At 27.9% G+C, this 14,923-nt stretch overlaps 3 protein-coding genes across 7 annotated transcripts; all 3 read right to left on the reverse strand.

Moving 5' to 3' along the window:
- Nucleotides 1-279: 279 nt before the first annotated feature.
- Ccdc58 (Coiled-coil domain-containing 58) lies at nucleotides 280-1,457 on the reverse strand. Of its 2 annotated transcripts, none has more exons than XM_012292972.2 (2): nucleotides 1,254-1,457; nucleotides 280-717 (listed from the first exon to the last, which is right to left on the reverse strand). In XM_012292972.2, the coding sequence occupies exons 1-2, from the start codon at nucleotides 1,296-1,298 to the stop codon at nucleotides 331-333; spliced, it is 432 nt and encodes a 143-aa protein (XP_012148362.1). In that variant the 5' UTR covers nucleotides 1,299-1,457; the 3' UTR covers nucleotides 280-330. The 2 variants fall into 2 exon arrangements, with proteins under 2 accessions (XP_012148362.1, XP_012148363.1); XM_012292973.2 differs by lacking the exon at nucleotides 1,254-1,457 and adding an exon at nucleotides 868-1,122.
- Nucleotides 1,458-2,110: 653 nt separating this feature from the next.
- LOC100880429 (N-acetylneuraminate lyase) lies at nucleotides 2,111-9,904 on the reverse strand. 4 transcript variants are annotated; one of them, XM_012292969.2, is made up of 8 exons: nucleotides 9,674-9,904; nucleotides 8,571-8,632; nucleotides 8,194-8,270; nucleotides 7,399-7,544; nucleotides 6,178-6,346; nucleotides 5,337-5,482; nucleotides 4,918-5,089; nucleotides 2,111-4,733 (listed from the first exon to the last, which is right to left on the reverse strand). In XM_012292969.2, the coding sequence occupies exons 1-8, from the start codon at nucleotides 9,677-9,679 to the stop codon at nucleotides 4,582-4,584; spliced, it is 930 nt and encodes a 309-aa protein (XP_012148359.1). In that variant the 5' UTR covers nucleotides 9,680-9,904; the 3' UTR covers nucleotides 2,111-4,581. The 4 variants fall into 4 exon arrangements, with proteins under 4 accessions (XP_012148359.1, XP_012148360.1, XP_076390106.1 ...); XM_012292970.2 differs by lacking the exon at nucleotides 8,194-8,270 and having other exon boundaries at nucleotides 9,674-9,902; XM_076533991.1 differs by lacking the exon at nucleotides 8,571-8,632 and having other exon boundaries at nucleotides 9,674-9,900.
- A 485-nt stretch (nucleotides 9,905-10,389) lies between these two features.
- Nucleotides 10,390-14,481, reverse strand: LOC100880318 (N-acetylneuraminate lyase-like). The gene is made up of 8 exons (XM_012292968.2): nucleotides 14,382-14,481; nucleotides 13,573-13,634; nucleotides 12,954-13,030; nucleotides 12,720-12,865; nucleotides 12,020-12,188; nucleotides 11,341-11,486; nucleotides 10,789-10,960; nucleotides 10,390-10,598 (listed from the first exon to the last, which is right to left on the reverse strand). The coding sequence occupies exons 1-8, from the start codon at nucleotides 14,385-14,387 to the stop codon at nucleotides 10,447-10,449; spliced, it is 930 nt and encodes a 309-aa protein (XP_012148358.2). The 5' UTR covers nucleotides 14,388-14,481; the 3' UTR covers nucleotides 10,390-10,446.
- Nucleotides 14,482-14,923: the final 442 nt, after the last annotated feature.

Raw genomic sequence — 14,923 nt, forward strand, 5'->3', positions numbered from 1 at the left:
TACTAAATGATTACGAAATGTGACAGTAAAAAATATGTCTAATATTACATGTAGATATATACTTTATATTGTCCCTATTAATTCTATTTTATGAAATAATAAGACTATGAAAAAATGAACAACAGAATACAATCATTATTTTCACATTTACCAGTTGTTTATATTTATTATATTATTAATGTAATTACTAAACATCTTTATTTGTTTCTATAATTGTAGACACTATATAGTTACAAATTATTGTGTCTTCAAGGGTTATGGTAAATGAAACTGCAACAATAATGGTATAAAAAAGGATGTTTCTAACTATTCATATAATTATTTACATTATTATGATTTTATATTTATAGGTTTATAAAAACTACGACATTTTTCTTGATATACATCAACTGTACGTTTTTTTACAATTTCTTCTACTCCTAATTCTGACTGTAACAAACGTAAAGTATTCTGTTCTTTCCTTAATGTTTTAAGAAGTTGTAAGCTATCATCACCATTATCTCTTTGCGCTTTCAATTGCTGTACTTTTTCTTTTGATGCATTTAAACATCTTGTAATGGCCATTTCTCTTTCTTTATGACCTGACTGAATTTGTTCAAATAATTCCTTGCATTGAGCCTTGGGGTCAACTTGGCTTTTGAATGACTCTGTTGGAATTATAGCATTCAGCATATAAATAATTTTATCATCAATTTGCCGCATTTTTTGTAATGCATCCTGTAACAAAAATAATTGTCATAAAATAAATTTTAATAGAATAATACCTGCAAGAAATATATGCAAAAATAACATTGAAAATTAATAAAGTTTACAAGTTTAATATATATTCTAATAATTATATATTTATAATACATAAATTATTATTACATTTCATACGTCAATACATTTTTGTTGTACATGATATATGTGCTATATTAGATTTATGCTTTAGTGACTTAACTATAGAAGTACCCTAACCTAAACTAAGATTTAAAAATTAGATGCTAATATATTATTTTGTAATATTCAGTTTAACAATTTTATCACTTCGTCACGTGATAGCAGTGTCAATTTTAATATCTTAAAGCTTAGATACTTTATAAAATACATGAACTATCATGTAACCTGAATTATATGTATGCGCGTGCTCTGTATAGATTAACTGAGATACATATTGTTTGTACAAAATGTTTAGGTTATAAATTAAAAAGGCAGAGTTTACAGTTAAAAGAAGCAAATATTTCATATAATTCTATAATATACATGAAAAATACCTGAAACTCTAGAAAATCTCCGCATTCTGCACCTAAGGCTGCCATTTTCTTGTAGGAGGATCAAAAGCATAATCAGAAGATATTGTAAACATCCATCTATCGCAAGTAATTCTTAGTTAATAGCCTATTAATAATAGAATTATTAATGCAGTGGTAATACTTTCTTCCATGTAATAAATTTAAGGGTAATTGTGTATGTCATGTATGAAACGCGCTTAGTTGTTCTTTATCAACTATAAAAAACAGTATGTGTAAAATATAGTCAATCTTACATACTGAGAAGATTTAATATGTAAATAAAATGTGAAAGACTATAGTTTATTATAAAGCAATTTACAAGGTTCATTTTAGAGTAATTTATAAAGTATTTTGGAAGATTAAGTTTTATGTATATTATACAATTCATATTTTCGAGCGCTGTTTCGAATTGATACATCTAGCGTTATCTGACGATCAAATAAGAAATTGAAATGATCGAAACAAGAAGTTGTTTTTCAACATTTGGAGATAAAAATACATTTTGGCGAAACTTCGGAAAACTATCATACTCTCTTATTGATCAAATTTTATAAATAAGCTCTTTTTTGTAAAAGAAGGTATCTGTGAGAATTTTTGTTGGCAACTTGAAAGAAAATTGTTTCCATTTTTATGTCACTTTCTGTGTCATCGACGGGAAGCAGTATGCAAATTGTTTTGAACCGATAATTCACAACTTTTGACCCGCGGAATATATTGTAAACAGCACTATTATATTTAATTATACATTAACAATACTCAGTATTGTGTACTCTGTGAATACAGCATTTCCTAATATTTAAGGTGATGCAGTTTAATAAATAAAACACGCTGTATAAATGTATAGTTTATAAATAAAAATTTATTAAACAATATACAATTGTAAATTCATATTATTTATATAACTAGGAATTTTTTCGAAGAAAGTATTAAACACAGTTTCCTTTTATTTTATTTTATTGAACGAGCGAGCAGAAGGCGAGCGAAGCTCTTATACTTGGTTTTGCAACTTCTTTGTCCGTGTTTATCTTTTGCACTTAACCAATTCTCATCAAATTTTGCACGCACATGCGTATGTACATCGAGATGGACATAGAAAAAAAAATTTGAAATCGGACTTGCCACGCAGGAATAATCACCGAAAAAACTGATCCTCAGAGACTTCAATGTAAAAGTTAAATTTGCTCGCATTTAGAATTTTCGTTATTGGGAATATTGCAAAACACCTACCGTTTGATATTCAATACATGTATTTTAAAAACACTATTTCCGGATAAATATACAGTTTTATACATATATTTTTGTTCAAAAAATATTCTTGGACATATCGAGATCAACTTGAGCCGTTCAGGTTTAAGGGGTGAAAAAATTTCACTCTGCGCTGAAATACTTTCCTGGAAATTAACGATCAATTTTGAACTTTGACCCCATGCGCAGTAGCAAACCGTTACAAATAGTGTAGTTTATGGACTAAAAAATTGGCGTCCATTTAGCGGCGAAACGGGTGAACTGAACCTAAAATATGAGGGTCCGAACACGCACATGAGGAAAATAAAAAAATGAATATTTCGGCACTTTGGCGACGTAGTATGGTTCCTGAGGCATTTAGAAACGAATTTCTATTAGGGTTCGATGCGTTTTGGTGCCTAATAAAGCCAGAAAATCAATTTTTGTAGAATTCGGTCCAAAACGGTACAGATGGCGCCATCTAGCGGCGAGCGGCGGAGCCACGAAAAACTAAAATTTCTATTTTCTCGAAAACTAGAGAATTTTAAGTACTTCCGAGGGTCAGAAATTGTTCTATGACCTCTCTGGAATCTATATATTGCCGCAAGAACTCTCTAAACGCGCTAGAAAAGAAAATAGAAAAACAGTCCAAAACATGGAATAAAAAATTGGCGTCCATCTAGCGGTGAAAGTTGGAACTACAAAAACATAAAAATGCGATTTTCTCGAAAATTAGCGAACTTTGAGTACTTCCGAGGCTGAAAAAGTGTTATGTGATCGAATTAGAAACAATATAAAGCAATAAAAGTTTCCTGAAAGCTTTAATAAAGAAAATTAAAAAAATGTCATTTTATGGAGAAAATTTGTGGCGCCATCTAGCGGCGAAACTGCGAACTAAACTGAAAAAACGTATGTCGGAACACGCGTTAAAGAAAAATATAAAAAGTAATATTTCGCAACTTTAACGATGCAGTATGCTTCTTTAGACATTTTAAAGCAATATTTGTTAAATAAGTTATTCATTTTTTTACCTATTAAGCCCAAAAAATCACTTTTTGTTTGACTCCCTTAAGGCGTGTTCGGACATACGTTTTTTCAGTTTAGTTCGCAGTTTCGCCGCTAGATGGCAGCACAAATTTTCTCCATAAAATGACATTTTTTTTATTTTCGTTATTAAAGCCTTTAGGAAGCTTTCATTGCATTATTTTGCTCCTAATACGATCACATAACACTTTCTGAGCCTCGGAAGTACTCAAAGTTCGCTAATTTTCGAGAAAATAGCATTTTTATGTTTTTGTAGTTCCAACTTTCACCGCTAGATGGACGCCAATTTTTTAGTCCATGTTTTGGACTATTTTTCTATTTTCTTTCCTAGCGCTTTTAGGGGGTTCTTGCAGCAATATATAGGTTCCAGAGAGGTCATAGAACAATTGCTGACCTTCAGAAGTACTTAAAATTTTCTAGTTTTCGAGAAAATCGAAATTTTAGTTTTTCATAGTTCCGCCGCTCGCCGCTAGATGGCGCCACCTGTACCGTTTTGACCCGAATTCTACAAAAATTGATTTCCTGGCTTTTTTAAGCATCAAAACGCATCGAACCCTAATAGAAATTTGTTTCTAAATGCCTCAGGGACCATACTACGTCATCAAAGTGCCGAAATATTGCACTTTGCATGCGCAGTAGAATTGACATAGGCGGCTCATGTATGTACATATCTCAATGCTGACACAAAATAATTAATTACTCATTACCCGAAGATTATTTATGAACTTTTATGATCGGACCATATAAATAATGCATTGCTGACCATTCTTTAATCATAAAAGTTCATAGACTGTGCTCTGAAAGTGAGTAATTAACGATGTTGCATACTCATTGTCGTGTATATTCCTCCTGCGCGGCGCCTGCGCGTGCCGCGGAGGAATAATTACCGAAAAACTATATCCTCGTAGACTTTAATGCAAAATGGAATTTGCTCGCGCTTATGTACTTAATTTTTCAACTTTTTTGTCCACGCTCTTCTTTTGCACCACTCAACCAATTCAATCGGATGACACGGTTGACTATTTTTGTTTTAGCGTGAAATTTACTCATGTATTTGAAATTCTAAATTTTCAAAATCTTTCTTCATTGTTTGTGAGGCTTGCGGAGGTAAAACTCTCAATGGTGCACGTACAGGACCAGGATTAACATTGGTCAATAAGGGCATTGCTACTTTTGAACTCTCTGCCCAAGCACCTGTAATTTAATTTTGCAAATATAATTCACATATTCATTTGTTCCATTTGCAGACATGTTTTTATAGCATAAATTAGATATAAGTGCAGTAAATGTATTAGATATTTAGTAAAAAGGTAGTGCATGATGTATCAACATTATTTTCAAAGTTGAAATGACATTAAAAGGAGTTAACTATTTTTACCATGTTTTGATGTAGCAATCACAGCCTTTGTCAATAGTTCTTGTTTTTCTCTCATTTTAAACATATTTCCAGCTTTCCCTTCGGCCATAATTTCGAGTACTAGTTCCGGTAACATGTTGGCGGTTGTTGATATGAATGAATCGATTCCTAATGTGTAGGCAGCACTTATTGTCTGAAACAAATATAATGAAAATATAGTGTAAAATAACATTGAAAATGATATAACAAATATTTCCTGTTATAATAAATGTTATACTGACATCTCATAATAAATGTTTAGACCTGCTATAATAAACAGAATTAATTAGAATAATATCATAAAAGTCATTAAATATGTTAAAAATAAAATTACAAGCGTTATAAAAAATATAAAAAATAATATTATTAAAGTTTTCAGTGAAATTAAAAGTAAAACCCACCTGATTATTTCCAAGGAACACTGCATACTTTTTGTTACCAACATTTAATGCTTGAGTACCTTCTTCCAAATTAGCGCTTGTGAATTTTATTCCCGCAAATGTTGGAATTTTTTCCCCCACTGATTCAAGGAATTGTCTCATATGCACTGTAAATAATTTTTATAAACGCATTGTCCATTTATGTCGTAATTTGTAATTCATTTTCACACGGGAAAAGCGGAATATTAAATATTTACGATAATTCATTCTACAGAATTTATTTAATACTGCATTATGAATAAATAACTTATGAGAATTTAATACTGCATTATGAATAAATAATTGTCATCTAATTAAACGAATTTAATACTGCATTATGAATAAATTTTGCAAATGTTACATTTACACATGACATAAAAAGTATTTCACGAGGTTTGAAGTTATTTCAAAATTATTAAAACATTGTACTTTATATTGTTTCATAAAATTTGAGATTTCAGCCACAATTCTGATTAACACTAAACCTACCGGCACATAATGTATACTTAATTTGAAATTAAAAATGAAGTTAAATAATAAATAAACAAACGACAAAACATAAATTAGTACACACATTTAGTCTTTATCTTGATAAAAATCAATGCTGATTTCAAGGAACGTACTTTAACAAAATGTGTGTCTTATAATAAGAAACTTGTGGAACGATCATTTGACCGGTTTGATAGTTTTAGTGTTAATAGACTATAAAATAAAGTGTCATTTTCTTGCTTTATATTATAAATAATACATCATTGCTTTGGTTATATTACAAGCTCTAATATGTTTTAATGAATATTGTAAAGTATATTGTTTGTTATCTTACCATTAACGTTAGTGAGTACTGGAATATGATAATATAGAAGAGGTGTACTCGGTGCTGCAGAGCCGACTAATTTTAAGTACTCGATAATTTGTTCTGGGGATGATGGTTTGAAATATAATTCCGGTAGACAGAGTATAGAATCTGCTTTGATATTCTCAGCATGCTTTGCCTTAAAGACAAATTTTATAAATAAGAACAACGAAGAGGACATTTCCACAATAGCTGAACAACTGTTTGTACATCACAAGTTTGTACGTGCCTTATTGATTTATATTACATTGCATAAATTTAGATACTGATATGTAGGATGTGCGCTTTGCAAACTGCAAATATTTTATTTCTACAGAAAGAAAAAAATCGTTCACCAGTTTTATAATTTCAGTAATTTTTTATATATGGAAGCAATTCGTAATTAAATATTTTAGTTGATTTGATTGATTGATTGATTTTATATGCTCGACTGTTATAATCATTGGCCCAAATATTTTAGTTCTTGATGATATTTATTATTATCTTTAATTTCTTCAAATGCAAATTTTTCATTATAATAGAAATGAAAGAAATTGTTTACTGTTTCGGAATCTGAGATTCAATTTTGAAAATATAAAACAGTTGGATATTTTAATTCTTGAATATACCTTGTTATTTTTTACTTTTCTTATTGTATAGTTAATTAAATACGACAGATTTCATCTTATATGAGTTTTGATATTTCACGTATATTTTTTACTTCCTTCAAAATAAAATTATTAAAAATAGTATCAGTCTTATGGAGTCGACTTACATCCTACAGAAAAGTATTCTTCATGTTCTGTTAAGATTGCAATTATTTTTCTCAGGATCATTATTTCTTTCAGGGAGGTATTAATAATAAGAATTAATACCCACAATTGAAATTCAAAATGAAAATTCAAAATGAAATTCAAATGAAAACGATAGAAACTGAAGATCATTAGCTACAAAAATGAAAAAACTATTATTCCAATTATTATCATATAGGATACGGTTTATATCTAACCGACTCTAACTACTTCAAATTGTATAATCCGCATTCATAATGGCCGATAAACATTGAAAATTTGCACACAAAATCTTGCGATAGTGAAGAGATTTGCATATAAAATCTTACGATAGTGAAGAGATTTGCATACAAAATCTTATGAAGGTAAAAAGATTTTCATTTACATATAAATTTTATGGTAGTGAATATTATTTACGTACGAGTTCAAGAACATCGGGAAGCGGTGCACCTCCTACTTGAATCATCAAATGTTGTTTTGTCGTTTTTACAACGTCGGCCCATGCTTCAGCATGTAACTTCCTCTCGCCTACAGACATGGACGGACCTTCTCCAGTTGTTCCATTGACTATTAGTCATGAAACATTTCAACACATTATTATTTTACAGTTCACATAAAAATATTATAAGACTCCATCCACACTCACTCACATGAAGATTTGGTTTTGTTTTGTATGTGACATGTGAGAATCGAATGAGTGATATGAAGATTAGACATATGAAGGAAGGTCAAGTTAAGTGAATTAATCTATAATTGATAAAATATCTTCATTTATCAATAACATGTAAATCTGCATGAAGGTACAGACAAAACTATGGTAGATATGGTTTTTTGTCAGAGAAAGAAACTTTTTTAAAATGGGCAAAAATCTTAAAAAAAAAATTGTCAAAGGTGTAGGAAGGTGGTTGAAAGGGGTCTGAGAAGTGGAGAACCCCGCAGCGAGCAACAGCGAGTTACAGTATATATGTATATACTGTATTTTACAGTATATGTTATTGTACAGTTATACATACTGTATTTCATCCGTCTACATATTTACATGCATGCATATATGATTTCTGTGTGCAGCTACTGCACAAAATTTATAGAAAGAATTTTTGATTGATTGATTGATTAATTTTATATGGGCCTCGACTGCTATGATCATTGGTCCAAGAATTTTTGAGTAAACATATTGAAACATATTGAAAGTAAAATATGTATGATGTTTACTCACCAAGAACTCCATTAACTTTCTTTGAAGCTAAATATTTGGCGTACTGCGGTACAACTGACAAGTTTAGACTCCTTACACTAAAATTAAACAGCAAAATAGCAAAACTAAATAACTTTAGTTGAACAGAAGGTCTTTTTAAATCGTACTGCATTTGATCGTGTTATGTCAAATTCGTGAGCGTAAAGACTTGACACAAAATTAGTATGAAGTAATAATTATGCGAAATAAAGTTGAAGTTTAAACGTTTGTATAAAGATTAAATTTTTATAAACAGGCTATACAAGTATCTAGAAAGCGAATAATGTTTAAATATTGACTCGTTTATTATTTTATTTTGTTTTATATATTTCGCTGTATAAAAACATGAAAAATGTTACCTGTCATTATTAAACGGTGAAAAGACGGGGACGATAAGACCTTTATATGTGAACGGTATTCTCTATAATTAGAAATTAATTAAGTTTGTCGTAATAATGTATAATAAAGAATTTACATTCGCAAATTTAAATTTAAGTTTTCAATTAAACTCCTATGCTATTTTCGATTTAATCACGAATTAATATTTAGAATTCAATAATTTTTTAATTGAATGTCATGTTAACGTGAAAATGGACTTTTATTAAAGGTGCTTAAACAATTATAATTACAAAGTCAAATATCATTAGGTTTTATTTTTTATATGACATATAAGAATCGAATGAGTGTTATGAAGATTTGATATATGAAGGAAGGTCAAGTTAAGCGAATTGCAATCTATAATTGATAAATTATCTTCATTTATCAATAATATGTAAATCTGCATCCTTAAGGTTTCCACAATGACTTTTTACTACATATTCGTATTTTCAACTTATAGTTTCAATTTAACATTTAAAGAAACATTTAATGACAATTGTTTATACTAAATTATACATAAAATTAAAATTAATATATCAAAATATGAATCTTCAGAAAAAGGTTACATTTTAAAAATGAGGTTCAAGTGTTTATACACAAGTATGTATACTTGTACAATTGGTGTCTTACAAATTACGAAATCTACTTATCACAAACATCAATCAAAACAAAATAGTAGATATCGATATAAAACAGTTTATCTTAACTGTCTAATAATTGTGATGTACATCTTGTTTAGACTATCTCGCGCAACGAGAACTTTTAAAATCAATAACTAGATGACTTGTTAAAAATAAATTTAATATTAATATCACAAAATAAATTACAGTATTAATATTTAATTTTAAGAAGAATTATCGTGATTGTTCATAATACGTTATTAATTAATTTTGAAAATTAGATATTTATTGTTGATAAACATTTATGTGAATAAAAATAACTTATATTAATTTGTAGAAGCAACATAACCAAAAAGATTATCCATAAAATATTAAGCAAAGTATTATAAAGTATTGGAAAAAAGTAATTTTTAATTTTGTCAATATAAATTAATAATATTGATGATGTACAAGGTTATACGTACCGGCATCGTGGAATACGAGGTGTATACCAAAGAACTGATTTGTAAACTGTACAAAAGTTATTGAAGAGGAATTCTTTTCAGCACGACTCAGATAAACCGGTTTCAACTACATATCAAGCCACACTTCTGATGTTTTTAAACTCTTCACTTGTGACACTGTAATAATCTTATACAAACAGCTTTCCTAATTATCTTTCTACATAATGATATCGACTGTATTTTTTAATCACTCGAAACTTGCATGTACAGAACGAATAAAAAAATTAATTATTTATAATGGATAAAAAATAATTGATTGATTATTTTGAAGTAGATTTGGTATAAATATATATGTTTATCGTTTTTTTGATGACTCTAATATTAAACTTTTTTTGGATAAAAATTAAGATCGTGGACTTAAAAAAAGTGAAACTAAAAATTAAATGTCTCTTATATATTTTTGTTAATATTCTTTAAAATACGAAATGTTAAACAGAGTGTCTAAAGTATATTTTTTATTAGAAGTTTAAGTGCTATGATTTATTATGAAAACTTCAAATGCAATTTATTTATTTATATATGTCATTAGTTATTTATATTTAAATATTAGTTGAAATATATTTGATTCATGCAATCATGTATTTTATTCATGTAAAACAGTATGATTTGTAATAAAAGTAACTATGGGTTATTAACTTAATAAATCTTAGGAAGGGTTGATTAAAAACTCTGCTATATTTCTTTATAAAAATATTTTTTATATTCATTCACATATGTCTGCTGCTTTTATTAGATTACAATTTTACTTGAAATCCTAGAATTTGTAAATCTTTTGCCATCACCGTTCTAACTTGCGGGGGTAAAACTTTCAAAGGTGCGCGTGTAGGTCCAACGTTGATATTAGTTAATAAGGGCATTGCTACCTTCATAGTTTCTACCCAGTTACCTGAAATTTAATAGTATAATTAATTCATAATTAACAGATTCATCACACATTCGACTAAACGCTGTTCTTATGAAGTTTGAAAATTTTAAACAAGAGTAACATCTATTGTTATAAACAAGAATAAATTAATAATATAACTATTATGATTATTTTTAGTAATATGCGTTAAAAGATAGTAAATCATTTTTACCATGTTGTGATATAACCATCACAGCCTTTGTGAGTTGTTGTTGTTTTTCTTTTGCTTTCAACAAGTTTCCGGCTTTCATTTCATTGAAAATTTCGAATACAAGTTCTGGAAGCATATTTATGCCTGTTGCTATGACTGAATCCATTCCTAATGCACAGGCAGCGTTTATTAACTAAAATAAATAAAATTAATAAAATTAAATGAAAATAAGTAAAAAAAGTTAACTAGAATAAGTCAAGACAAATAAACTATACTACACATGATAAATAAAGTAAAATTCATAAAATAAATAGAACTACTATATGAAACTAAATATAAGTCCATAATTTTTGTCATAAAATTGAATAAATTAGAAATTTGTATTTTTACTTTATTACTTTGTAGTACACAATATGTGTAGATTAATTTGTCACTTATTAATAGTGAGTGTCAATAAAGTCACTTTTCATAAGAAAAGTCATATCATACGTTTATTATGCTCAAATTAGTATGAATAAAATTACTTAAAAAATTATTCAAGAAGACAAAACGAATTGTGAATATATAATTTACCTGATCATTTCCTAGGAATATTACGTATTTCTTATTGTGGGCATTCAATGCCTGAGCACCTTCTTCCAAGTTGGCACTCGTGAATTTTATTCCCACGAATGTCGGAATTGTTTCACCAAGAGATTCAAGGAATTGTCCCATATGCACTAGAAAAAATTATTTTTTAAATATATGCTGTTCTCTGTTTACTTATCTTATAGCACTTTACGTGCACAAGAATGAACTAAGAATAGTAAATCACTGATTGTAAGAAAAAGGAAAACTTGTACAAATTTTACAATAATTACAATAATCAAAATTCTACAGAATTTAACAGTGCAAATTATAGTCCAACCTGCTATGTCTCATTTCTTTTAAATAATATACTTATTTGAAAATAGTGAAAATATAACATTTTTAATTTACATATAAAATTTCTAATTTTTGCATTGTATATTTTTCTCTATGGAATTATTGTAATTTTAATTTATTTTTTATTGCAATTTTGTCAAAATAAAATACCACATTGCAAAATTGCAATACCACAGGGTTATAGTTTCTATTTTCCAGAACTGTAAGTACATGCTTTTGTATAAACTTCAAAATAATAAATTTCAAATCTACTAGATATAGATTTCAAATTCCGTATAGACCCGTATAAATCCCTATAGACTTTAAATAATTCTATCAATTAACTTACCATTCACATTAGTAAACATTGGAATATGATAATATAGAAGAGGTGTATTCGGAGCTGCAGAGCCAACTAATTTCAAATATTCCGCCAATTGCGTCGATGTCGATGGTTTGAAATATAGTTCCGGTAAACAGAGAATGGAGTCTGCTTTGATGCTTTCAGCATGCTTTGCCTTGAAGACAAATTTTATAATTTATAATATTAATCACGAACAAGTTCATATGTTATTAAGAAAAGACTTCATAGGGAGTCTTCATAAAGACTTCATTCATAGAATTGTGAATTTAACGAAATTAGCTTACACATGTACCTTACATTATGTTAAAGAGATAGAGAACAACCATTTTGTAATTTAGAAATAGTCTGTATGAATATGAACGATTCAATTTTATCTATTTTGTATTGATATACTAATCCAATTTATACATGAACAGTCTTCATTGCTAGTTAACTAACAATAAGTTCACATTAACTTTTTACCTCGATGAAAATCAACACAGTTGTCAAAAAAATGGCCTCATCAAATTTGACAATTTAAAATAAAAAATTTGCAATATGGTCAGTTGTTCACTTTGGTAATTTTAGTGTAAACGTTTCAATTCAATTGTGTGTTTATTATTCATTTCGTTTAATTGTTTAGTATAGAAAGCTTTTATTTCTATTTGTTATATAGAGTTTATAGTCGTGAATATTATTTACGTACGAGTTCAAGGACATCGGGAAGGGGTGCGCCTCCAACTTGAATCATTAAATGTTGTTTCGTCGTTTTTACAGCGTTTGCCCATGCTTCGGCAACCATCTTCCTTTCAGTCAGAGATAGAGATGGTCCTTCTCCAGTTGTTCCATTTACTATTAAAAATAACGTTAAAAATAAAAGGTCACAAGATATTTCACAAATCGTGTCCTTATATTTTAGGAAAGTTTAATTTTTGCTTACCAAGAATGCCGGTAACCTTCTTTGATGCTAAATAGTTGGCATATTGTGGTATGATTGACAAGTTTAGACTTCTTGTGCTAAAATAAAGTAATAAAGTAATAATATAATTTTAGTCGATTGGTGGATATTCTTGGTTGATAAACTAATTTATCAATTTTTAAATATATAAAATTTAAAATTATTTGGTAACAAAAATAACCTAAAACAGTATTTTATATTTTAATGAATGATACAACTTGTTCAAATTCAACAAAGTATCAAATTGATCACTCATACATAATTCGTTTCTAATGGCTTCAAAATAATTTACTATAAAATGAACGTACGTATGTAATTTCATTTTATTATTAACAATAAATAATATTTAGCAGATATGTTCTTATAATGGAAAATATTGACAGAATATTTATTTCAACGTTTAACGTTAAAAACAAATTAAATGTGTGTAGACTAGAATTAATATATTGAATATCAATATAATTAAAAAATTAAGAGCAACATAAAATTACATTTTTAACTTAACATTTACTTTTTCTCACGAATCGCATCACATTATGTATTAACTTTATTATTTTAAATTTGTATGTATTCGTTTTGTTATTTATATTAATAGAATTACCTGTCATTATTAAACGGCGAAAACACGGGAACGATAAGTCCTCTAAAAGTGAATGGTACTTTCTACAATCAAAAATTAATAAAATATTACATTTTACATTTTGCATTAATAAATTTAAACTTGAATTGCTAGCTTATTTTCATTTTTGTCGTTGTTCTACATATTTAAGTATTTATAGTGAATAATACTTGCACTATTTTACTTAATTTTCATTATTTTATTTAATGTAAATTAAATGGGAGACTTCATAGAATTATTGTAAACAATAACTGCTGATGTAAAGTGTAAATTATAGAATGAAACCAAGATTTGTTCGTATCTCTACAACACATACAGATAAATTATGTAAGTTTAGAACTGAAATCTGCTTATCACAAACATCAATGTAAATAAGATAATTTGTATAACATGTATGTGTATGACAGTTTGCCAATATTTCTCATCATCCGCAACGTATTGATCCGATATTGAAAGTATATTTTATTCATATAACTAAAATAACTAACACAATCAATACATAATTAATATAACTAGTTTAAATAACATTATATAATGAAAATTTTATATTATTTATAATATATTAAATATTTATATTCATCAATTTAATGACAGTTACAATAATGCCATCAAAATTAATTTTATTATACTCTTATTAATTTATTAATATTATTATACTCATTGATAATAAAAATTTATTTTAATAAAATAATTTTCGTAAAAGCCACTGAAAAATATTCTCAAAATATTTGAAAAGAGTACAAATCTCATTTTTGGTAATTTAAATCGATTATGTATGCGGTTATACGTACCGGCATCGTGGAATACGAGATGAACTTGTGAAGCAATAACGTGCCTACTGTATAAAATCGTACGGCGAGAAATATTTTTACCACGACTCTGATAAGATTGCCAGACTTATACATATCAGACATTACATACACATTGCATGAATTCTGATACATTAAATTTTCCGTTTGTCAGATAAATAATCTTTTATGCAAACAATTTTTTAATTATCTTTGTGTGTTTTTTAATTACCTCTGTATATTTTTAACATTCTTTTGTTCTTATAATTGCATTTAAATTTTGTGTTGCGAAAGAAGTTATTTGATAGGTAATAAATATTGAATAATATTAATATAGACAGTAAAAACAATTTTATCTATTTTTAGTCCTATTTCAAAATGGGACTTTAGGATTTCGAAATTTTACAGTTTTGAAATTTTAGAATTTTCGTATTTTCAAAACTTGATATTTTTAGTTTTTGAAGGTTCAGAATTTTGGCACTTTGAAAATTTGGCATTTTTAGTATTTGAAGCTTTAGGATTTTGGTACTTTGAAAACTTGACAT

This window comes from Megachile rotundata, chromosome 7 (genome assembly GCF_050947335.1).
Source record: "Megachile rotundata isolate GNS110a chromosome 7, iyMegRotu1, whole genome shotgun sequence".
Lineage (NCBI taxonomy): Eukaryota > Metazoa > Arthropoda > Insecta > Hymenoptera > Megachilidae > Megachile > Megachile rotundata.

Coding starts and splice junctions, on each gene's coding strand:
- Ccdc58 (XM_012292972.2), bottom strand. CDS start 1,298: ATGGCAGCCTTAGGTGCAGAATGCGGAGATTTTCTAGAGTTTCAG. Junction 718..1,253: donor GAGATTTTCTAGAGTTTCAG/GTATTTTTCATG, acceptor TTTTTGTTACAG/GATGCATTACAAAAAATGCG.
- LOC100880429 (XM_012292969.2), bottom strand. Junction 8,271..8,570: donor TCACCGTTTAATAATGACAG/GTAACATTTTTC, acceptor GTTTAATTTTAG/TGTAAGGAGTCTAAACTTGT. Junction 5,090..5,336: donor TGTTCCTTGGAAATAATCAG/GTGGGTTTTACT, acceptor TATTTGTTTCAG/ACAATAAGTGCTGCCTACAC.
- LOC100880318 (XM_012292968.2), bottom strand. Junction 13,031..13,572: donor TCGCCGTTTAATAATGACAG/GTAATTCTATTA, acceptor ACTTTATTTTAG/CACAAGAAGTCTAAACTTGT. Junction 10,961..11,340: donor TATTCCTAGGAAATGATCAG/GTAAATTATATA, acceptor TATTTATTTTAG/TTAATAAACGCTGCCTGTGC.